The sequence below is a fragment of the Arachis stenosperma genome, chromosome 4 (genome assembly GCF_014773155.1).
Source record: "Arachis stenosperma cultivar V10309 chromosome 4, arast.V10309.gnm1.PFL2, whole genome shotgun sequence".
Lineage (NCBI taxonomy): Eukaryota > Viridiplantae > Streptophyta > Magnoliopsida > Fabales > Fabaceae > Arachis > Arachis stenosperma.
Genome location: NC_080380.1, coordinates 27,509,877 through 27,535,524, shown reverse-complemented (window position 1 = coordinate 27,535,524; position 25,648 = coordinate 27,509,877). Strand labels below are relative to the sequence as shown.

Sequence of the window (25,648 nt, the reverse complement as noted above, 5' to 3'; positions counted from 1 at the left end):
ATTTTTGAGTCAATCAAACAGCTTATTTATTAGCACAAAATTTTACGGATTTAATTTTAGAGATAAAAATTTATTTATTTAAATGAGCAAATAGATTGTTCTTAATAATTGTGTAGAATTATACCAGTATAACTACACACGTGTAAGTGTACAACTTATAGTATGCTGGCGAATAATTTTATATACATTACAATCAAATTTTATCAATAATTTAATCATTATGTAATCCTGAAAATCAAGGTGATAGAATTTGAAGGGATTCGGATAATACTAATATATGTAGCTATTAAAGTCCAAGTGTATATGTAGACTATAATAGAGAATAGACGGTAGTGTAATATTAAAGAAAGAAAGAAAGAAAGATTAAGAAGGACGGATTTTACTCTTTTAAAGTTGTATTATTATTTAAAAAGAATATATTATTAATTATCATTGAATTAAAATAGTGAGATTCACAGATAATAAATATTACAAATTTAAAGATGATTAAAATATTATTTTATTATTTTACTAATATTATTATTTTATTTAAAGATTTTTTTTAAGAAGGACAATAAGCAAAGCTATGAATTATGATGACAACAAATTTAAACGGAAATTAAATAGTATGATTTATGACTAGCTAGAAAGTACACTGCTGTCTCCTTCATATACTGTGCAGTGGATGATAGGGAAGACATAAAGTGGCTTGGTGTGAATGAATCACCCAATCAACTTGCAAGGCTGATGCAACGTAACAATACATACGTAGGAGCAAGATCAAAGCAAATTAGCAGCCCAATGTTTCGTGTCATCACGGAATGCTTTTCAACTTTTCATGTCAATCAACAACTCATAATAATAAGTTGCTGCTAAATATTGCGGCAATATATAACAACTTTGACAGTACAGTTATTAGTTAGCCGTATCATCACAAACATTTGATGTACTTGATTCTTTTAAAATAAATTATGATACTCGTTAAATCACTTTTTTTTAAATTTAAGTTAATAAAAAATATATTTAATTATATCTGTAATATACTCTTTCAATTTTAAATTTATATAAAAATTTTTATTTTTTTATTTGTATTTTACTATTTTTTTTTTAAATTCTGCAAAGTTTAAAATTTATATCTTTAACTCATATTAGTTTTGATATAATGATATCATATTAAGCCATTTTTAAAAAAAAATTTAAGATAATAAAAGACATAAATAATTATATCTTACTCTAACAATTATATATGTATTAAAAATTAATTATTATATATTTTTATATGATAATATAATTTTAAATTATTTTAGACAGAATTTTTTTATTACCTTCTATTTTTTTGTATATTTATACATATTAATTTATACTTTTTTTTGGTGACTTTTAATTTATACTTTTTAATTAAATAATTTACTATCAAAATAATCAATTATAATAAAATAATTAAATTTGTAATAAATAAATATTTAAATTTATTTTCAGTAGCATAATAAAAAACATTAAATACTAAATATGTATTTTTCTATATGATAGTTGATTGATGGTTAAGTTTTAGTATTCACAGAATATAATTATTTTAAAAAAATGTTTTATTTCATCTATTCTTTAATTTAAGCGATACTATATATTCTATAGTATTATACATAAATTAAAATAAAATAAAATAAAATAAAATAGCTAATTGGTCCTTTAAAGATATATATGACATTAATTTAATTCTTAGAAGATTTATATATATTTAGTATCTATCCCAAGATAGTGAGAATAGGGACACAGTTGCTGTGAAGATAGCGACACATAAATTTTGTATCTATTTATGTGTGTGTACGTATCGTATTGACGCATTCGATTATGACAAATAAAATTTAAAATGGCAATATTATTTCAAACGAGTAAATTAGAAATGTAAAAAACAAAAAATAATAAAGGTGTCGTAAAATAAATAATTAAAGAAGATATAATAAATATAAAATAAAAAAGTGTAAATAGAAAAATTTTTAGTATTATTATAAACCACAATTACTATATATATATATATATATATATATATATATATATATATAGATAGAGAGAGAGAGAAAAGTATTTAAGAAAAGAAAGAAAATTAATTTTTTATTGTTGTTATTGATATGTACGAAAAAGATAATATGTTATTGATGTATATCTATTTTCTTAGATCTTACTATTTATAGAGGTAAAGTGTTGACTATTCCAAACTTCATTTAATTTCAATTTGGCTTGGGAGCTTCATATTTTCATAGGAAAAATCAGCCGTCCATATAATAAATGGGCATCCACCTCATTTGTGCTTATCACAACACTTCTCTTTGGATGACCATTTAGGAATATGCCTCAGTAAAATCTTACTAAAGAAAAACCCAGTGGGAAAAAAACTTTAGTGAAGGAAAAAGAGTACAATATCCTTTGTGATGGGGACTGCCTCATTAAAAACCATGTAAAGAAAAATTCAATGGAAAAAAACTGACCAAGGAAAAAAGAGTACAGTCTCCCCCTCTTGTCAACATCATTTAATATCTCGAAAGCAACGCATCCCAATCTCATGCACCAATCTTTTAAAGGAGGATTTTGGGAGTGACTTTGTGAATAAATCTGCCAGATTGTCACTTGAGCGGATCTATTGGACATCAATTGTCCCCTGATTTTGAAAATCATGAGTGAAAAAGAATTTGGGAGAAATATGCTTTGTTCTATCACCTTTGATGTATTCGCCTTTAAGTTGAGGAATGCATGTTGTATTATCTTCAAACAGGACAATTGGAGCTATCTTATGATCAATCAGTCCACATGATGACAGGATATATTGGATCAAACTCCTGAGCCAAAAACACTCGCAACTTGCTTCATGAATCTCTAGTATTTTGGCATGATTAGAGGATGTTGCAGCAATCGTCTGTTTCGTGAACCTCCATGATATAGCTGTTCCACCATATGTAAACAAGTATCCTGTTTAAGATCTCCCTTTATGTGGATCAGACAAGTATCCAACATCTGCATAGCCAACTAGTTGTGATTTGGATCCATAGGGATAAAACAATCCCATATCAACCGTTCTATGAAGATATCGAAAGATTTGTTTGATTCCATTCCAATGTCTTCTAGTTGGAGAGGAACTATATCTTGCTAGTAAATCCACAGCAAATGATATATCGGGTCTTGATAAAACAATCCCATATCAACCGTTTTCTCTTGGTCCGCAACGGCAGCAGCCGCAACCACAGCTTCAAACCACTTTCACAGCAACCACATCAACTCTAATCACAACATATAATAATCGAAACTCATTCTTATAACAATTAACACCGCAAAATCTTAGGGTAAGATAAAAGAATAGTGACTAAAGGGCTCTTTAAAACGAAAATGCTTACCGCAACAAAGGAAGAATGACTAAATCGAGTAGCGACAGGTCCGGTGGTGGTTCCGACGGCCACAGAACTGCTCCCGGCGGCCAGAATCATTGCGAAACAGTCTTCTCTTCCTCTGGCAATGACTCATGCGGTAGCCACTCTCTGTTCTTTTTTCATTATGCGTTTCACTTCACTTAGCTCAGTTCGGTGGTGGATTCGACTCCACCAGCAACGGCGTTAGCGAGACTCCCCTTTGGCAGCGACAGCTAGGGTTCCAGCGGCGGTGAGATGTGGCAGTGGCAGTGGGCTTCACAGACGGCGACTGAACACGGCGGCGCAAGTGACAAGACGGGTTCAGCGGTGATAAAGGCGCGTTCTATCTCCTATCGCGCATCCTTCTATCTCTTCTTTCCTTCGACGGCGAGCTCAGTGGTGGTGGCGACCAGACGCGACAAAAACAACAAGGCGACGACGACTGGGATGAAGCTGACAGCGTTGTACGATGGCGTCTTCTTCCTCAGATCCCTTGTGCGGCAGTTCTGGCTGGATGGAAAGCATACAGCGACGGCAAAGCACAAAAACGGCGGTGAGGATCTTCTCAGCGGTGGCTCTGGCTCGGAGACGCCTCTCTCTCTCTCTCTCCATGATGGTGGCGCGGTCCCTTCCCCCTTTTCAGTCTCTCTTCCTCTCCCTTTCTTTCTTTCCTTCTTTCTTTTCTTTCTTTCTTTCTTTCTTTCCCGTTTTTCCTTTCTCTTTCCTTTTCTTTCATTTCGTCTCTGTGTGTGTCCACTTTGGGGAGAGGGTGTGGCGGTGCAAGGTTTAGGGTTAGGTGAGTGGCGGTGAGTGAGTGTGGGTAGGGTTATGGTAATTTTTTATAAAAATTAGGGTATAATATAAAAATTTAAAATATAATTTAATTCCTTAAAATTATTTTAAAAAATATTACTTAATTATCAATTTGTTAATTGATGCGTGAGCATCTTTCTTATCTTTTTCTAGTGAATTTGCATTTAAATTGTTGAGTTTAATCAAGAATTAATTATCTTTTAGCCACTATGGATGCTACTTTGAGTCTCGTACAATTTTGTTTATTTTAGGTAGCATTTGGCTATATTTGATGGGAAGGAAGCTTGCACAAATGGAAGGAGCACAAGAATTAAAGGAGATGATCAGCGAGGAGCGACGCGTGCGCGTACCTAACGCGTGCACGTACCTGATGCGTGCGCGTGATTTGGAGATTTGTGCAGCGACGTGTGCGCGTACCTCATGCGTATGCGTGACACGCAAAAAAGACCATCGCGCGTACACATGACTGACGCGTACGCGTGACATGCGCCATGTGCAGAAAATGCTGGGGGCGATTTCTGGGCCCCATTTTGGCACTCAAGCAAGGCGCAGCTCTCTGCCAAGTTAGGCATGGATCTAGTGAAGCAAGTGGTCCCCATCCATCAATTGAAGACTTGCTGATTGCTATAATTAATTTTGATTTAAATTCAAATTTGATTTTAAAATAGGAAAAGATATTATTTTAATTTTAGAAAATAGATTTTTAAATTAATTAGGATTAGTTATAAAAAGGAGAAACTTTTCTTCTAGTAGGGGAGATTCCATAAGGGGATTCCATTAGGGGATTCTATTCCAATTTACATTCCATACTCTACAGTTTACCTGAATCCTTATTTACTCTCTGAGTCATGAGCAACTAAACCTCCACTGTTAAGGTTAGGAGCTCTGTCTATTGTATGGATTGATACTATTATTTTTCTATTTTAATTCATGTTTGGATTTATATTTCAAGAATTATTTTCGTTCTTTATCTTATGAATTTGGGTGGAACGAAAGTATGACCCTCTTTCTAATTGAGTTCTTGTATAACTTGGAAAAGCTCTTTAGTTGAACAACAACTTGAAAACAATTTCTCCTAAGTTCTAATTATCTGGGTTTAACGGAATACGTGACATATAATCCTCTTATTTTTGGGTAATTAGGATTTTTGTAGCATATAAACTGGAATTTGAACTTCACCCTCTAATTGGAATTAATTGACTAAGGAATTGGTGGTTGATGAATTTTAGAGAAGACTAGGAAGGTCTAAGGAATTAGGGTCTAGTCACAAATAGTTTGCCATGAATTAAATCTTGCATGATTAAAATAGTTAGTAAGAAAAGTCAATCCGGAAAATAGATAACTCTGAAACCTTCACTGCCTTCTGCATATTGTTATTCCCAACTTATTTACTTGCCTGCTTTCTGATTTTCTAAATTACTGTTTAATGCTTTTGAACATTCAAACACTATTTTTTGCTTGCCTAACTAAGCCAATCACTCAACCATCGTTGCTTGATCCATCAATCCTCGTGGAATCGACCCTCACTCACCTGAGGTATTACTTGGTACGACTTGGTGCACTTGCCGGTTAGTTTGTGGGTTATAAATTTCGCACCAAGTTTTTGGCGCCGTTGCCGGGGATTGACTGTGATTGACGACTATTGGTTGTTTGATTTCTTAGATTAGGCGTTTTTGCTTTAATTTCATTTAACTTATTTCTTTAAAAAAATTATGTTGATTTATTTTATTTAAATTTTTTTTCGCTTAATTTTTGAAATTAAGTTTGGTGTCCCCTTAGTTGTTTTATTCTTCCTAGTTATTTTATTTATTGAGTTTAAATTTTCTTTATGTTCTTTCTTCTTTACTTGCCTGTTTACCACATGGTGCGTTTAATTCTGTTTGTTGTTTTGTGCTGAGGAAAAATAATGGAGAGAGATCACATGGGTTACTACTCACATCCAAGTAGTGATTTATATTATTGTGGATGGAGGAACTATCCGAATTTTGGTTGGCAAGGTCAAAACCAAAGAAACTTCAATGCTCCACGTTCCAACTATCAATAACCACCATCTCCATATTCATATCAAGAACCATCACCTCTCTATCCATATCAAGAACCATCATCTTTCTACCCATATCAAGAGCCACCATCTCCCTATTCATACCAAGAATCATCCTCTTTTTACTCTTATCAAGAATCATCATCTCCTTCTTTTTTATATCAAGAGCCACCATCGTCTTATTTATATCAAGTACAATCAGATCTTGAGCTTCTCATGAAAGAATTCATACATGATATAAAGACGAGTGTCAAAAATGTAGAGAAGTATGTGCAGTCGATTATCAAGAACCAGGAAGAGGAACAAGCAAATTCCTTCCCAAGAGATACAATGCAAGATCCTATGGAAGAAAGTGAGAAAATCAATCAAAGGAGTTTATACTCCAGTGAATTAGAGAACTTTCCACCCTCACATATGAAAGAAGAGGAAGATGCAAAAACAAAGGAGGTTGTAAAGGATGAAAACAATTATGGGAATCTACATTCCAATGAAGCAGAGAGTGGCATAGAGGGTGAGTTTATTAAACCACCAATTCAAGAAGTTCTTGATGAAGGGTACACTCTAACCATCACACAACACCAAAATTTTGAAATCAAAGAAGTGTAGACAACCAAGGAAAGTACTGACAAGGGGATTGTGTCCAAGAAATAGAAGAAAATATCTATGAAGAAGAAAAGGTCATCAAAAAACATTCCAACCTCTACCTCAACAAGCAAGGTGAATCAAGCTAATCACAATAAAAGAAAGCTTGTTAGGGGGACTTTATATCAGGGGGCACCAATCTTCACCTCTCTTCTCTTGGAGTCATTTATTTTAACCAACTGGAAGAAGAGGAAGAAAATTCAACAATCAGGTGTCAAGCTAGTGACATTAAAGAAGCGCTTGTCAGGAGGCAACCCGATAAATTCGTATCCTTAGTTGTTTTTTGTAGTAGTGGTTTTGTTATTTATTTGATTTTTATTGAGTTTTACTGTTTTTCTTTCATTTTACGTGTGTTTTGATCATGCAGCTATTTTAGAACAGGAATCGAACACTTCGGGTAAAAAAAGAGAGATAGGGTGTTCGACGCGCAAGCGTCGCTGATGCGCACGCGTCATGCGTGACTTCGCAACACCCAGCATTTAACAGAGAGTTGGATAGGAGTGGTGCTGGAAGTGTGCTAGAAGCAAAAAAACAACCACGTGCACGCATCCCTCACGCGTACGCATACGCGTCGCTTGTTCTTTCCGCAGTCCACGCGTACGCGTCCCTGACGCGTACGCTTCGCCCTGGAAATCAACGTAGATGGGTGTACGGCCGAAAGTTGTGCTGGTCTCGCGCTGGTACTGTGCTAGCCGCGCAACTCATCCCGCGTCACCCTCACCATGTGGCCAACCACGCGTACGCATGCCTGACGCGCACGCGTCGATCGCGCCGCCTCACTTACCCAGCGCGCCGCCCAGATTTCAATTATTCTTTCTCTCCCTCCCAATCCTAATCCTCTCTTGTTCTTTTATCCTTTTATACTTATTTTATCATACTAATTGCTTTTATGTCCCTCTCTGTTTTCAGTTCTTCTTTGCTTGAGGACAAGCAAACCTTTAAGTTTAGTGTTGTCGCTTCGCTTGTAGATGTTCTATTTATTTTGATGGCACCAAAGGGAGGCGAATCATTTTCACGGAGGAGCACAACATGAAGAATGCGACGGCCACTAGGATAACTGAGGTGGTTGAGTTCCTTTCAATCTATATTATTTCCTCCCGCTCTTACTATGTTATGTTCCGGTTTTCTGCTGTTTTGTTTTAGTTATTGCATGATCCTTTGTTATTTCAATTCCTAAGTTCCAGTTTATTTTGCTATTTTTTTATTTTATTTTATTTGCTTTAATGTTGAAAGGTATCTCATGTATTACCCACTGAGCTTGAAATCAAAAAGAAAAAAGAAAAGATGTAGTGCATGAGAAATTGAGTTTAATTTTAAGAATAGTCTTATTTACTTAAATGTAGTGGTATTATTTGTGATTGTGAATGCATGACATGAACAGTGCATATTTGAATTTGAATCAAAGGATGTTGATGTATAAGGAACAAGAATTTAGAGAATTATTATGACTTCTCCGAAATAAACAAAAATTTAATCCTTGAAGCAAAAGAAACAGCAAAAAAAAATTATAAAAGCAAGGTCCAAGGCTCTGAGCATCAATGAATAGGGAGGTTAGACATGATTAAAAGCTCAAAGAGTTGTTTCTCTAGTCATATGCTTGTGGTGTGATTGTGTCAAATAATCCTTGAGACAGAACACTTAGAGTCGAGACCAAGTGCGTTTAACAGAGTATGCCAAAGGCTTTGGGCACCACTGTCTGGGAGTAATTGAAAGAAAAAATAGAACTTAAAGAGAGTCTCCCAGTTAAGTGCTTGTGGTATTTCTGTGTCAAGTATCCCTTGAGACAAAATATTTAAAGTCACGGCTAGGCTCAAGGTGCAAAGCACCAAAGAAAAATAAATTAAAGTAAATTTTGCTGTGTTCAAGGATTAAACTGGAGTATAAAGATTAGAGAATTCATAATATGATCCGGTTCTAATTCCGAATGACATTGATATTCCTCTGATTCAAAGGAGAGTGAGATATCAATGCTGTTCAAAATTACAATGAATAAACCCCATTTTAAGAATAGACTTGAGCATGACTAAACTCTCACTTCTCATGCAAATTCACATCTTAATCATGCACTTATTTTGGTTGCTTGAGGACAAGCAACAATTCAAGTTTGGTGTTGTGATGCGTGAGCATCTTTCTTATCTTTTCCTAGTGAATTTGAATTTCAATTGTTGAGTTTAATCAAGAATTAATTATCTTTTAGCCACTATGGATGCTACTTTGAGTCTCGTGCAATTTTGTTTATTTTAGGTAGCACTTGGCTATATTTGATGGAGAGGAAGCTTGCACAAATGGAAGGAGCACAAGAATTAAAGGAGATGATCAGCGAGGAGCAACGCGTGCGTGTACCTGATGCATGCACGTGATTTGGAGATTTTTGCAGCGACGCATGCGCGTACCTGACACGTACGCGTGACACGCGAAAAAGACCATCAACGCGTACGCGTGACATGCTCCACGTGCAGAAAACGCAGAAAATATTGGGGGCAATTTCTGGACCCCATTTTGGCTCTCAAGTAACGCGCAACTCTCTGCCAAGTTAGACATGGATCCAGTGAAGCAAGTGGTCCCCATCCATCAATTGAAGACTTGCTGATTGCTATAATCAATTCTAATTTAAATTCAAATTTAATTTTAAAATAGGAAAAGATATTATTTTAATTTTAGAAAATAGATTTTTAAATTAATTAGGATTAGTTATAAAAAAGAGAAACTTTTCTTCTAGTAGGGGAGATTCCATTAGGGGATTCTATTCCAATTTACATTCCATACTCTACAGTTTACCTGAATCCTTATTTTCTCTCTGAGTCATGAGCAACTAAACCTGCACTGTTAAGGTTAGGAGCTCTGTTTATTGTATGGATTGATACTATTATTTTTCTATTTTAATTCATGTTTTGATTTATATTTCAAGAATTGTTTTTGTTCTTTATCTTATGAAGTTGGGTGGAACGGAAGTATGACCCTCTTTCTAATTGAGTTCTTGTATAACTTGGAAAAGCTCTTTACTTGAACAACAGCTTGAAAACAATTTCTCCTAAATTCTAATTATCTGGGTTTAACGGGATACGTGACATATAATCCTCTTATTTTTGGGTAATTAGGATTTTTGTGGCATATAAACTGGAATTTGAACTTCACCCTCTAATTGGAATTAATTGACTAAGGAATTGGTGGTTGATGAATTTTAGAGGAGACTAGGAAGGTCTAAGGAATTAGGGTCTAGTCACAAATAGTTTGCCATGAATTAAATCTTGCATGATTAAAATAGTTAGTAAGAAAAGTCAATTCGAAAAATAGATAACTTTGAAATCTTAACTGCCTTCTTCATATTGTTATTCCCAACTTATTTACTTGCCTACTTTTTGATTTTCTAAATTACTGTTTAATGCTTTTGAACACTCAAACACTATTTTCTGCTTGCCTAACTAAGCCAATCACTCAACCATCATTGCTTGATCCATCAATCCTCGTGGGATCGACCCTCACTCACCTGATGTATTACTTGGTACGACCCGGTGCACTTGCAGGTTAGTTTGTAGGTTATTAATTGAATTTTAATCGAGTTTTCTAATTTAAAATTAGAGATGATATTATTTATTTTCTTTGTTTATAAAAATTAAAATATCAAAATTCCAAAATCTTCTTCTCCCAGCTGAGGTTGTGATAAGCCATTTTCGACATCATCATACTCTAAGTCTTGAGCAAAATTTCCTACATAAGTGTCTCTTTCATCCTCAACAATCATATTATGCAATATAATACAAGCTCTCATTATGTTGGCAAGTTTTTTCTTTTTCCAAAAGTGAGTTGGACCACATATAATTGCAAAGCGTGCTTGCAACACTCCGAATGCTCGCTCCACATCTTTTCTTTGCCCTTCTTGGTATTGTGCAAATAACTTGCGTTTCCCCCCTTGTGGCTTTGAGATTGATTTGACAAATGTGGCCCATTCAGGATAAATACCATCTGCTAAATAATATCCCATAGTATAATTATTACCATTAATAGTATAATTTACCTCCGGAGCACGGTCATTTAGAATACCATCGAACACTGGAGAATGATCTAACACGTTGATATCATTATTTGAACCAGAAACTCCAAAGAACGCATGCCATATCCAAAGGTCTGAAGATGCTACAACCTCAAGTACTATGGTTGCAACCCCACGATAACTACTCATGTACATACCTTTCCACGCCTTTGGACAATTTTTCCATTGCTAATGCATGCAGTCAATGCTACCCAACATGCCAGGAAAGCCACGACCCTCCGCCATTTGTAACAGGCGTCGTACATCATTTGGATTTGGTTTTCGCAAGTATTCATCCTCGAACACCGAAATAACACCTTCAACAAAATTTTCCAAGCATTCAATTGTAGTGCTCTCGCCTATGCGAACATAATCATCAACAGCATCAGCTGCTATGCCATATGCTAACATCCGTATCGCAGTGGTACATTTTTGGAGTGGTGACAAGCCTCTTCTTCCAGTTGAATTAACCCTCTGTTGGAAATATGGATAGACGTTTGAGAGAGCGTCTACTATCCGAAGGAACACATGTCTTCTCATTCGAAATCTCCGTCGGAAAATGTCAGCATCATACACCGGTTCATCTGCAAAGTAATCTTGGAAAAGGCGATCATGTCCTACTTCTCTATCTTTGTTGATCCATCTACGAGGAGTTGGGATAGAGCTTCTATTGATATCTTCTTCTTCTGAATCTTCGAGTAAACACTCATTGATTCAATTATCTATGAGTGTGTTATCTTGTCGTCTTCTTTTGCCATACAAATCCTCATTAAACATATCATCAAAATTTCTAGCCATGTCTAGAAATGTAATTTTTAGTTCTCTTTCGAGGTGAGAAACAAGAGTTGAAGTGGAGTTGCAGAGTCATTGATAGTTGATATTTATAAGTGTGTTTGCAATAAGTACCTACTCCTCAACGGCTAGTTTTACAACGGCTATTTAACGGGTAGTTTTGCAACGGCTAGTTTTGCAACGACTACTTAACGGGAAATTTTTTTTTGTCTAAATTTAAAACGACTAGTTTTGCAACGGTCACTTTTATGAACAATAACGGCACAATAATATTGACTAAATTAAAAATTTACGTCAGAAATAAATAAAACAGACTACATCACATACTAGTAATACGCAATAAAAATAAGAACATACTACATAACTCTACAAATACAAGGAACAATTAAGTAAACCACTTAGCGATTATTTTCTCATATGCAATCTCATGAAGAGCTCGTCGTTTTTCACTCATTGTAGACGTGTCAGCATTAAGTATTTGCATATCCATTTCCCTTTCCCTTTCCTTAGCCATCCTTTCCATTTTTCTTTCTTTTGCATTTATCTTCATTTCTTTAATATATCTCTGAGTTTGTAATTCTTGTTCTTTCATTGCCGCTTGAGCTTGTAATTCTTGTTCTTTCATTGCTGTTTGAATTTGTAACTCCTTCTCTTTGATTGCCAAACTCTTTGCTCTATATTTCCTCTCCTCTTTTCTTTCTTTTTCCCTATCCATTAGTTCCTTTTCTCTAACATTCTTAATATTTTCCATGAGAGATAATTTTTTAACAGTCAATGATTTTTTCCCGCTAAAATCTTCAGACATTTGTGCTTTTTCCTTACCTTTTTACTTGCTCTTCTTTGATCTTTGTGGGCGAATGGGAGAGTCCACACTGGGTTCGTCAGCCAACGGTGTTTCTGGGTTTGATGAGGATGAGTATGCTCCAGTTGCACTAACCTTGGTTCTCTTTGAGCCGCCACTCTGTGTAGGTAGTTGGCTTCTCCATTTTTGCTCCAAACGAAGCATGTTCCAATGTCTCTCAAAATTGAATTTTCGACCATAATTTCTGGAATAAAGTTTATAGGCCAACTCCTTTATGTCATCAGCATTCGAACCACTCCTTATGTTTTGACTAGCTTGATCGTAGCAACCAGCAAATTGTGCAACAGCCTTGTTGATCTTATACCATCGTTTCTTACATGCAACTACGCCTCTTGTCATGTTGGAGCAAAATTCTACACAGTAGCTGTGAATTCGACCCCAAAATATTTCCCCCTTTTGATCGGTACCAACTATAAGGTCAGTTGAAACATTTAACCATGCACTGATCAGTATCCTCTTTCCAATGCCAGTGTTGGATACTATCTTGTCCCCGATCTTTAATATCATCATCATTGAGGTCGATAGCATCTAATCCACGAGGGTTGGCAAAATCTGAATATTGCAAATTTAGACTAGATTGTATAGGAGTCTGAGAGGATGGGTTAGAACAGCCACTGGTGCACGAAATTATGATCTCAATGGCGCCAATAACTTGGTACGCACAATTGTAATGTCAACTCTTTTTCACAACTTCGCACAACTAACCAAAAAGTGCACTGGGTCATCCAAGTAATAAACCTTACGTGAGTAAGGGTCGATCCCACGGAGATTGTCGGCTTGAAGCAAGCTATGGTCATCTTGTAAATCTCAGTCAGGCGGATTCAAATGGTTATAGAGTTTTTATAATTAAAAGATAAATAAGCATAAAATAAAGATAGAGATACTTATGTAATTCATTGGTTGAAATTAAAGATAAGCGTATGGAGATGCGTTGTTCCTTCTAAATCTCTGCTTTCTTATTGCCTTCATCCAATCCTTCATACTCCTTTCTATGGCAAGATGTATGTTGGGTGTCACCGTTGTCAATGGCTACTTCCCGTCCTCTCAGTGAAAATAGTCCTCTACGGTTTTTGTACGGTTAATCAACTGTCAGATTTCTCGTCTCGGATGAAAAATACCATGCACAGATATCGTTTGGCAAATCAGCTGTTGGTTCTCGATCATGTAGGAATATGATTTACTATCCTTTTGCGTCTGTCACTACGCCCTACAGTCACGAATTTGAAGCTCATCACAGTCATTCCTTCCCAGATCGTACTCGGAATACCATAGACAAGGTTTAGACTTTCCGAATCTCAGGAATACTGCCAATAGATTCTAGCCTATACCACAAAGATTCTAATCTCGGATTCAGATGCCCAATTGTCAGAGGGGAGTCGATGTGAATTGTTGATTAGAAACCCCATAGATATACATTCAAACTTATTTTCATGTAGAACGGAAGTGGTTGTCAATCACGCGTTTATAAGTGAGAATGGTGATGAGTGTCACATAATCATCACATTCATCATGTTCTTGTGTGCAAATGGATATCTTAGAATAAGAATAAGCATGAATTGAATAGAAAAATAATAGTACTTTGCATTAATACTCAAGGAACAGCAGAGCTCCACACCTTAATCTATGGTGTGTAAAAACTCCATCGTTGAAAATACATAAGTGATAATGGTGTTCATTGGCTTCGGCCCCAGAGGGGGAATCAAAATAACCAAGACCTAGGTCTAAGGACTAAACGTCCAAAGATGTCTAATACAATAGTAAAAAGTTCTATTTATACTAAACTAGTTACTAGGGTTATAGAAACAAGTAAATGATCCAGAAATCCACTTTCGGGCCCACTTGCTGTGTGCTTGGGCTGAGCATTGAAGCTTTCACGTGTAGAGGCATTGTTTGGAGTTAAACGCCAGTTTGTAACTTGTTTCTGGCGTTTGACTCTAGCTTGCAACTTGTTTCTGGCGTTTAACGCCAGAATAGGGCAGAAAGTTGGCGTTGAACGCTAGTTTGCATCGTCTAAACGCGGGTAAAGTATGGACTATTATATATTTTGAAAAGTCCTGGATGTCTACTTTCCAACGCAATTAAGAGCGCGCCATTTGAGTTTTTGTAGCTCCAAATATTCTATTTCGAGTGCAGAAAGGTCAGAATCCAACAGTATCAGCAGTCCTTTTTCAGCCTCTGAATCAGATTTTTGCTCAGGTCCCTCAATTTCAGTCAGAAAATACCTGAAATGACAGAAAAACACACAAACTCATAGTAAAGTCCAGAAATGTGAATTTTGTTTAAAAACTAATAAAAATATACTAAAAAGTAGCTAGATCCTACTAAAAACTATGTAAAAATAATGCCAAAAAGCATATAAATTATCTGCTCATCACAACACCAAACTTAAATTGTTGCTTGTCCCCAAGCAACTGAAAATAAAATAGGATAAAAAGAAGAGAAGATACAATGAATCTCACAATATCAATGAAACTTAGTCCCAATTAGATGAGCGGGGCTAGTAGCTTTTTGCTTCCAAACAGTTTTGGCATCTCACTTTATCCTTTGAAATTCAGAATGATTGGCATCTATAGGAACTCAGAATTTTAGATAGTATTATTGATTCTCCTAGTTCAGTATGTTGATTCTTGAACACAGCTACTTTATGAGTCTTGGCCGTGTCCCTAAGCACTTTATTTTCCAGTATTACCACTGAATACATAAATGTCACAGACACGTAACTGGGTGAACCTTTTCAGATTGTGACTCAGCTTTGTTAAAGTCCCCAGTTAGAGGTGTCCAGAGTTCTTAAGCTCACTCTTTTTGCTTTGGATAACGACTTTAACCACTCAGTCTGAAGCTTTTCACTTGGACCTTCATGACATAAGCACATGGTTAGGGACAGCTTGATTTGGCCGCTTTGGCCTGGCTTTTATTTCCTTGGGCCCTCCTATCCATTAATGCTCTTTATGCTTGCTTGCTTTTTGTGCTTTTTATGCTTGCTTTTTGTTTTTCTTCTTTTTTTTGCCAAATTTTTTTCCACTGCTTTTTCTTGCTTCAAGAATCAATTTCATGATTTTTCAGATTATCAATAACATTTTTCTTTGTTCATCATTCTTTCAAGAGCCAACAATTTTAACATTCATAAACTTCATTATAAAAAATATGCACTGTTCAAGCATTCATTCAGAAAACAAAAAGTATTGCCACCACATCAAAATAATTAAACTAATTTCAAGATAAAATTTGAAATCCAAGTACTTCTTGTTCTTTAGTAATTAGGCACATTTTTCATTTAAGAGAGGTGAAGGATTCATGGAATTATTCATAGCTTTAAGACATAGACACTAGACACTAATGATCATGTAATAAAGACACAAACATGGATAACACATAAAGCATCAAATTCGAAAACAGAAAAATAAGAACAAGGAAATTAAAGAACGGGCCCACCTTTAGTGATGGTGGCTAGTTCTTCCTCTTGAAGATCCAATGGTGCTCTTGAGCTCCTCTATGTCTCTTCCTTGCCTTTGTTGCTCCATCCTTAGTGCTTTTGGTGCTTCTATCCTTAATTGCTCTTGTTGAGGTCCATGAGTGGGCTCTCTTATTTGCTCTATCCTCTTTTTAGTGATAGGCTTGTCCTCTTCAATGAGGGTGTCTTTCTCTATGACAATTCCAGCTGAATTGCATAGGAATCACCTTTTTCTTGGCCACAACTTCATAGAAGTGGTCTTGATGGACCTTTGAGATGAATCTATCCATCTCCCATGACTTGGAGGTGGAAGCTTTTGCCTTCCCTTTCCTCTTTCTAGAGGTTTCTCCGGCCTTAGGTGCTATAAATGGTTATGGAAAAACAAAAAGCAATGCTTTTACCACACCAAACTTAAAATGTTTGCTCAACCTTGAGCAAAAGAAGAAAGAAAGAAGGGGAAGAAGAAGAGAATGGAGGGAGATAGAGGTTCGGCCAAGGGGGTAGGAGAGTGTTTGTGATGTGTGAAAATGAAGGAGTGAAGAGGGGTATTTATAGGGAAAAAGATGGAGAGTGGCCGAATAGAATTGGGTGGGTTTGGGAGGGAAAAGTGTTTGAAATTGAAAGTGAGGTAGGTGGGGTTTTTTTTGGGGAAGTGATATGGAGGTGATTGGTGAAGAGAATATAGGGAAGAGGATAGGATTTGATTGGTGAGTGGTGTTTTGGGTAGGTGTTTATAGAGATGTGTGAGGGAGAGAGAGAGAGAGAGAGGTGGGGTAGGTGGGGATCCTGTGGGGTCCACAGATCCTAAGGGGTCAAGGATTTGTTATCCCTACTCCAATTAGGCGTGTAAACGCCCTTATTGTGCAATCCTGGCACTTAAGGCCAGACTGCTGCTTATTTCTGGCATTAAACACTAGCTTTTATTCCTTTCCTGGCGTTAAACGCCAAGCTGCAACCTATTTTTGGCGTTTAACGCCAGTTTGTTGCTTCTTTCTGGCGTTTAACGCCAGTCTGGTGCTTCTTTCTGGCGTTTAAACCCAGTAAGTTTCTCCTCTAGGGTGTGCTGTTTTTAATGCTGTTTTTTATTTTTTTTTAATTTTTGCAGTTATTTTTGTGACTCCACATGATCATCAACCTAAAAAAAGAAAATAACATAGATAAATAAAATTGGGTTGCCTCCCAATAAGCGCTTCTTTAATGTCAATAGCTTGACAGTGAGCTCTCATGGAGTTTCACAGATGTTCAGAGCATTGTTGAGACCTCCCAACACCAAACTTAGAGTTTGAATGTGGGGGTTCAACACCAAACTTAGAGTTTGGTTGTGGCCTCCCAACACCAAACTTAGAGTTTGACTGTGGGAATTTTGTTTAGCTCTGCATTGAGAGAAGCTTTTCTTGCTTCCTCTCCATGGTTACAGAGGGAGATCCTTGAGTTTTAAACACAAGGTAGTCCTCATTCAATTGAAGGATCAACTCTCCTCTGTCCACATCAATCACAGCTTTTGCTGTGGCTAGGAAGGGTCTTCCAAGGATGATGGATTCATCCTCATCCTTTCCAGTGTCTAGGATTATGAAATCAGCAGGGATGTAAAGGCCTTTGACCTTCACTAGCACGTCCTCTACCTGTCCATAAGCCTTTTTCATGGATTTGTCTGCCATCTCTAGTGAGATTCTTGCAGCTTAAACCTCAAAGATTCCAGTTTCTCTATTACAAAGAGTAGCATGAGGTTAACACCTGACCCTAGGTCACACAGAGCCTTCTCAAAGGTCATGGTGCCTATGGTACAGGGAATTAAAAATTTACCAGGATCCTGTTTCTTTTGAGGTAATGTCTGCCTAACCAAGTCATTTAGTTCATTCGTGAGCAAGGGAGGTTCATCCACCCAAGTCTCATTACCAAATAACTTGGCATTCAGCTTCATGATTGCTCCAAGGTACTTAGCAACTTGCTCTTCAGTAGTATCTTCATCCTCTTTAGAGGAGGAATAGTCATCAGAGCTCATGAATGGCAGAAGTAGGTTCAATAGAATCTCTATGGTCTCTAGATGAGCCTCAGATTCCTTAGGTTCCTCAAATGGGAACTCCTTTTTGTCCAGAGGACGTCCGATGAGGTCTTCCTCACTGGGATTCACGTCCTCCTCCTCCTCTCTAGGTTCGGCCACACCAAGTAAGGTTATGGCCTTGCACTCTCTTTTTGGATTCTCTTCTGTATTGCTTGGGAGAGTACTAGGAGGAATTTCAGTGACTCTTTTACTCAGCTGGCCCACTTGTGCCTCCAAATTTCTAATGGAGGACCTTGTTTCATTCATGAAACTTAGAGTAGCCTTAGATAGATCAGAGACTATGTTTGCTAAGCTAGAGGGTTCTGCTCAGAATTCTCTGTCTGTTGCTGAGAGGATGATAGAAAAGGCTTGCTATTGCTAAACCTGTTTCTTCTACCATTATTAAAGCCTTGTTGAGGCTTTTGTTGATCCTTCCATGAAAAATTTGGATGATTTCTCCATGAGGGATTATAGGTGTTTCCATAGGCTTCGCCCATTTAATTCACCTCTGCCATTGCAGGGTTCTCAAGATCATAAGCTTCTTCTTCAGAAGATGCTTCTTTAGTATTGTTGGATGCATTTTGCAATCCATTCAGACTCTAAGAAATCATATTGACTTGCTGAGTCAACATTTTGTTCTAAGCCAATATGGCATTCAGAGCATCAATTTCAAGAACTCCCTTCCTCTGAGGCATCCCATTACTCACAGGATTCCTTTCAGAGGTGTAAATGAACTGGTTATTTGCAACCATTTCAATGAGTTCCTGAGCTTCTGCAGGCATTTTTTTCCGGTGAATAGATCCATCTGCAGAATGGTCCAATGACATCTTAGACAATTCAGACAGACCATCATAGAATATATCCAAGATGGTCCATTCTGAAAGCATGTCAGAAGGACACTTTTTGGTCAATTGCTTGTATCTTTCCCAAGCTTCATAGAGGGATTCACCTTCTTTCTGCCTGAAGGTTTGAACATCCACTCTAAGCTTGCTCAGCTTTTGAGGAGGAAAGAACTTAGCTAAGAAAGCCGTGACTAGCTTATCGCAAGAGTTCAAGCTATCTTTAGGTTGAGAGTCCAACCATGTTCTAGCTCTGTCTCTTATAGCAAAAGGGAAAAGCATAAGCTTATAGAGCTCGGGATTAACTCCATTGGTCTTAACAGTATCACAGATCTGCAAGAATTCAGTTAAGAACTGAAAAGGATCTTCTGATAGAAGTCCATGAAACTTGCAATTCTGTTGCATCAGAGAAACTAATTGAGGCTTTAGCTCAAAATTGTTTGCTCCAATAGCAGGAATTGAGATGTTTCTTCCATGGAAGTTGAAATTTGGTGCAGTAAAGTCACCAAGCATCTTTCTTGCACCTTGATAAACCCATATTTTATGGTTTATCTTGTGCTCAATTGAGTGGTTTTTATCTATTCTTTACCCACTTATTCATACTATTTGCATGTTTTACATTTTCCCTCCTAATTATGTGCTTGGATTGAAAACATGCTTCTTTGACCTTAATTTTATTAATATTAATTCTCCTTTTATACCATTAGATGCCTTGATATGTGTGTTAAGTGTTTTCAGAGATTACAAGGCAGGAATAGCTCAGAGAATGGAAAGGAAGCATGCAAAAGTGGAAGGAATACAAGAAGTTGGAGAAACTGCTAAGCTGTCCAGCCTGACCTCTTCGCACTCAAACAGCGATAACTTTAGCTACAGAGGTCCAAACGACGCGGTTTCAATTGCGTTGGAAAGCTAACATCCGGGGCTTCGATTTGATATATAATTTGCCATAGCTGCCCCGACGCCAGGCGACGCGAACGCGTGACCTGGCAGGAGCGCAACCCACGCGGCCGCGTGGACGACGCGACCGCGTCACTCTTCCGCGACCTGTACGGACCAGAAAGCGCTGGAAGTGACTTCTGGGCTATTTCTGACCCAGTTTTTGGCCCAGAGAACACAGATTAGAGGTTATAAAGTGGGGGAATGCATCCATTCATAAGAATGCTTTTCATAATTCACTTTCCATGATTTTGATTTAGTTTAGAGAGAGGTTCTCTCCTCTCTCTCTTTAGGATTTAGGTAGTGTTTTTAGAAATTAGGATTTAGGACGTCTCTTAGCTTTCAAGAGTAACTCTGGATCCAGATTTAAATGTTCTTTTATTTTAAGTTTTACTCTTATTTATTTATTCCAACATTTGAATTGATTATTATAATTTGATTTATGAATTTCTCGCATGTCACGGATTGTTCTTTAAATTAATGATAATTGAGGTATTTTCAGTTTATAATTGTTCTCTTGAATTAAGTTGCCATTGCTTCCCATCTAAGGATATTTTTATTATTCCAGCAATTTTACTCTTTCCCCTTTTGGCCTTGGTTAAATAATTGGTAACTCTTGAGTTATTAAACTCATTGTTGATTGAAAATTGGAATTCATCCACTTAACTTACCTTCATAGTTAAAGGTTAACAAAGTGAGAGAAAAATCCAATTCTCATCACAATTGATAAGGATAACTAGGATAGGACCTCCAGTCTTTATACCTTGCCAAGAGTTTATTTTACAGTTATTTATTTATTTTTATTGCTTTGAAAATATGCTTGTGCCCATTGCCCAAATTCTCAAAACCCCCAATTTACAATCTCCATAGCCAATAATAAGAACATACCTCCCTGCAATTCCTTGAGAAGACGACCCGAGGTTTGAATACTCGGTTAACAACTTTTAAAGGGGTTTGTTACTTGTGACACCTAAAACGTTTGTATGAAAGGACTTTTGAAGGTTTAGAAACTATACTTGCAACGAGGATTTATCCGCAATTTTCTAGACCACGCAAAAGTTCTCTCATCACACCTCTACCATTGTTATTGGTTTCGGCCATCTCTACTTCTTTTTCAAAAATTTCAGTAAAGTCCTTTTCAGAATGTTATGTTTTAGCTTCTCTTAGCTTCCTCTTCAGAGTCCTTTCAGGTTCCGGATCAGTTTCAACAAGAACGTTCTTATCCTTGCTCCTGCTCATATGAAAAAGAAGAGAATAGAAAAGAAGAAGAATCCTCTATGTCACAGTATAGAGATTCCTTTATGTGAGTAGAAGAAGATAAGAATAGGAGAAGGAGAAGAGAAGAATTCGAACACAGAGAGGAAGAGAGGGTTCGAATTATGAGTAGAAGAGAAGTGTTAGTAGATAAATAAATAGAAAGAGAAGAGAGGAAGAGAATTCAAATTTTTAATTTTAAGAAAAGAAAATTATTTTTGTTTTTATTTTAAAATTTTGTTAGAATTCAAAAATTAAGAAAAGGAATAAAATTAAAAGTTAAAACAATAAAAAGATTTTTGAAAAAGAGGAAGGTGATTTTCGAAAATTAGAGAGAGAAAAGTAGTTAGGTGGTTTTGAAAAAAGATAAGAAATAGTAAAACAAACAAAAAGTCAATTAGTTAATTGGAAAAGATTTGAAAATCAATTTTGAAAAGATAAGAAGTTAGAAAAGATTTTGAAATTGATTTTGAAAAAGATATGATTTGAAAAAGATATGTTTGAAAAGATATGATTGAAATTTATTTTGAAAAAGATTTGAAAAAGGGAATTAAAAAGATTTGATTTTTAAAATTAAAATTGATTACTTAACTAACAAGAAACTAAAAGACATGATTCTAGAGTTTAAAGATTGAACCTTTCTTAACAAGAAAGTAACAAACTTCAAATTTTTTAATCAATCACATTAGTTGTTAGTAAATTTTTTGAAATTTTGAAATGAAATTAAGAAAAAGATTTTTAAAATAAATTTTTAAAATTTTCGAAAATATTAAGAAAAAAATGAAAAAGATTTTATTTTTGAAAAAGATTTGAAAAGATAAGATTTTTAAAAATGAAATCTTGACTTGACTAACAAGAAACAACTTATTTTAAAAAATTTTTTGACTAAGTCAACCTAAAGATTTCGAAATTTATGAGAGAAATAAGGGAAAGATATTTTTTATTTTTTTGAATTTAATGAGGAAAGAGAAAAACCACAAAATGACTCAACACATAAAAATTTTGGATTAAAACAAATGATGCATGCAAGAACGCTATGAATGTCAAGATGAACACCAAGAACACTTTGAAGATCATGATGAACATCAAGAACTTATTTTTGAAAAATTTTCAAGAAAAAAAAACATGCAAGATACCAAACTTAGAGATTTTTCATGTTTAGACCCTATGGATTAAAGAATGCATATGAAAAACAATAAAAAACACAAAACAAGAAAATATGAAGATCAAACAAGAAGACTTATCAAGAACAACTTGAAGATCATGTAGAATACAATGCATGAATTTTCGAAAGTTTTTTAGAAAAATTAAAACATACAATTGACACTAAACTTAAAAATTGGCACTAACTTAAACAAGAAACGCAAATTTTTTGTTTTTATGATTTTATTAAATTTTTTTATTTTTCAAAAATTATTTTAGAAAAATGAAAAAGAAGAAAAATTTTAAAAGATTTTTGAAAACTTTTTGAAAAAAAAATAATGGTTAAAACAAGAAGAAAATTACCTAATCTGAGCAACAAGATGAACCATCAGTTGTCCAAACTCGAATAATCCCCGGCAACGGCGCCAAAAACTTGGTGCACAAAATTGTGATATCAATGGTGCCAACAACTTGGTATGCACAATTGTAATCTCAACTCTTTTTCACAACTTCGCACAACTAACCAGCAAGTGCACTGGGTTGTCCAAGTAATAAACCTTACATGAGTAAGGGTCGATCCCACGGAGATTGTCGGCTTGAAGCAAGCTATGGTAATCTTGTAAATTTCAGTCAAGTAGATTCAAATGGTTATAGTTGATAATTAAAAGATTAATAAGCATAAAATAAAGATAGAGAAAATTATGTAATTCATTGGTGGGAATTTCAGATAAGCGTATGGAGATGCGTTGTTCCTTCTGAATCTTTGCTTTCCTATTGCCTTCATCCAATCCTTCATACTCCTTTCTATGGCAAGCTATATGTAGGGTGTCACCGTTGTCAATGGCTACTTCTCATCCTCTCAGTGAAAATGGTCCTCTACGGTTTCTGTACGGCTAATCAACTGTCAGATTTCTCGTCTCGGATGAAAAATACCATGCACAGATATCGTTTGGCTAATCAACTGTTGGTTCTCAATCGTGTAATAGGATTTACTATCCTTTTGCATCTGTCATTACGCCCTACAGTCGCGAGTTTGAAGCTCGTCACAGTCATCCCTTCCCAGATCCTACTCGGAATACCACAGACAAGGTTTAGACTTTCCGGATCTCAGGAATGCTGCCAATGGATTCTAGCCTATACCACGAAGATTCTAATCTTGGATTCAGATGCCCCATTGTCAGAGGGGAGTCGATGTGAATCGTTGATTAGAAACCCCAGAGATATACATTCAAGCTTGTTTTCATGTAGAACGGAAGTGGTTGTCAATCACGCGTTCATAAGTGAGAATGGTGATGAGTGTCACATAATCATCACATTCATCATGTTCTTGTATGCGAATGGATATCTTAGAATAAGAATAAGCATGAATTGAATAGAAGAACAATAGTACTTTGCATTAATACTCGAAGAATAGCAGAGCTCCACACCTTAATCTATGGTGTGTAGAAACTCCACCGTTAAAAATACATAAGTGATAATGGTGTTCATTGGCTTCGGCCCCAGAGGGGAAACCAGAATAACCAAGACCTAGGTCTAAGGACTAAACGTCCAAAGATGTCTAATACAATAGTAAAAAGTTTTATTTATACTAAACTAGTTACTAGGGTTACAGAAACAAGTAAATGATACAGAAATCCACTTCCGAGCCTACTTGGTGTGTGCTTGGGCTGAGCATTGAAGCTTTCACGTGTATAGGCCTTCTTTGGAGTTAAACGCCAGTTTTTAACTTGTTTCTGGCGTTTGACTCTACCTTGCAACTTGTTTCTGGCGTTTAATGCTAGAATAGGGCAGAAAGCTGGCGTTGAACGCCAGTTTGAGTCGTCTAAACTCGGGCAAAGTATGAACTATTATATATTGCTGGAAAGCCCTGGATGTCTACTTTCTAACGCAATTAAGAGCGCGCCATTTGAATTTCTGTAGCTCCAAAAATTTCATTTCGAGTACAGAGAGGTCAGAATCCAACAGCATCAGCTGTCCTTTGTCAGCCTCTGAATCAGATTTTTGCTTAGGCCTTTCAATTTAAGCCAGAAAATACCTGAAATCATAGAAAAATATACAAACTCATAGTAAAGTCCAGAAATGTGAATTTTGTTTAAAAACTAATAAAAATATACTAAAAAGTAGCTAGATCCTACTAAAAACTATGTAAAAATAATGCTAAAAAGTGTATAAATTATCCGCTCATCAGCCACCAACACCAGATGAGTTATGTCTTGATGTATTGTATTAAGTTGAAAATAGAAAGGAAGTTGGAGTAACGTTTTCGATAGAGGGGTTAAATATGGATGAAAATACAAAATGTGGTGTTTGTGAATTTTGATTTTGCGGTTGGAATATAGGAAATTGATTATTATAAGGAGCTTGAAAATTGAAATTAGAAAGATTTTGTAGATTTGAATTTTGAAATGTATTCGGTAGTGTGAAGTTTTGATTTGGAACTTGAGAGTTTGAAGTTTGAGATTGTTGGGTATTTGAAATTTGAGAAAAATTTTGTAAGTATTTGAAAAAAGATTTGAGTTGGTTTGGATCCATTTTTTCGGCAAAAATGATATCAGCAGAACCTTGATTTTGTAAACTTGAAAGAAGATGAAGAAGAGTAGTAGAAAGTGTGAGAATAGAATTATATCTAAGTGGTATATATAGAGTAATAAAATATTAATTTATTAATAATAACGGTAACATAGTAAAGGTTAGTTTTCAACGGCTAATTTTGCAACGGCTAGTTTTGCAACGGCTAATTTTAATAATGTGGTCAACATTTTAAATTTTAAAAATAAAAATAACTAACCCAACCAACAATTATTTTATAAGGTGTAAAAATTAAATTTATTTTTTAATGTAAATAAATGGGGTAAGTACGATTTTGGTCCTTTAAGTTTAGTGCCAGAATCGAATTCGTCCCTTTTGTTATTTTGCTATTAAAGTCGTCCTTAATGTTTTTTTTCGTATTAAAATCGTCCTTTTTATTTTTTTTGGACAAAAATACCCTCACCACTACCAACACAATTACCTCCTCCACCACCACCACCACCAACACTAACACCACCGCCACAACCTCCACCAACACCACCACCAGCACCATGACCACCACCAACAGCACCACCACAACCTCCCCCTCCCCGCCCCCGCCTCCCCTTCCCCTTCCCCCCACCCCGACGTCCCCTCCCCCTCCCCAACACCACCACCAACGCCGCCGCCATCCCCTCCCCCTTTCCCCTTCCCCCTCCTCGCCTCCCCTTCCCCCCACCCCCACCCGCGCGTCTTCCCTTCCCCCCACCCCGCGTCCCCTCCCCCTCCCGACCTCCCCTTCACCACCACCCCCACCCTGCACCCTCACCGCCACCCCCCACAACTCACTGCACCGCCACACCCACCACTCCCACCTCCACGCCCTCCCCGACACCGCACCTTCACCGCCACCCCACACAAT

The 25,648-nt window shown here is 36.3% G+C and overlaps 1 protein-coding gene, 1 non-coding gene and 1 pseudogene across 2 annotated transcripts; 1 reads left to right on the top strand and 2 right to left on the bottom strand.

Annotated features, from left to right (window-relative positions):
- Window positions 1-10,483: 10,483 nt before the first annotated feature.
- Window positions 10,484-12,497, bottom strand: LOC130974811 (uncharacterized; annotated as a pseudogene).
- A 21-nt stretch (window positions 12,498-12,518) lies between these two features.
- On the bottom strand, window positions 12,519-25,418 carry LOC130974810 (glutathione S-transferase T2-like). The gene is made up of 3 exons (XM_057899659.1): window positions 25,229-25,418; window positions 13,035-13,106; window positions 12,519-12,964 (listed from the first exon to the last, which is right to left on the bottom strand). Exons 1-3 carry the CDS (start codon window positions 25,416-25,418, stop codon window positions 12,519-12,521), a joined length of 708 nt encoding a protein of 235 aa, XP_057755642.1.
- LOC130977595 (small nucleolar RNA R71) lies at window positions 18,928-19,035 on the top strand. The gene has a single exon (XR_009085281.1). It is a non-coding gene; the product is annotated as a small nucleolar RNA R71 (small nucleolar RNA).
- Window positions 25,419-25,648: the final 230 nt, after the last annotated feature.

Excerpts from the sequence above, each read along its gene's own strand:
- LOC130974810 (XM_057899659.1), bottom strand. The coding sequence starts at position 25,418 with ATGGCGGCGGCGTTGGTGGTGGTGTTGGGGAGGGGGAGGGGACGTCGG. Across the intron at positions 13,107-25,228 it reads TGGTGGTGGTGGTGGAGGAG|ATTTTGCCAACCCTCGTGGA; the intron begins GTAATTGTGTTG and ends TGCAATATTCAG. Across the intron at positions 12,965-13,034 it reads TAAAGATCGGGGACAAGATA|TTGGTACCGATCAAAAGGGG; the intron begins GTATCCAACACT and ends CTGACCTTATAG.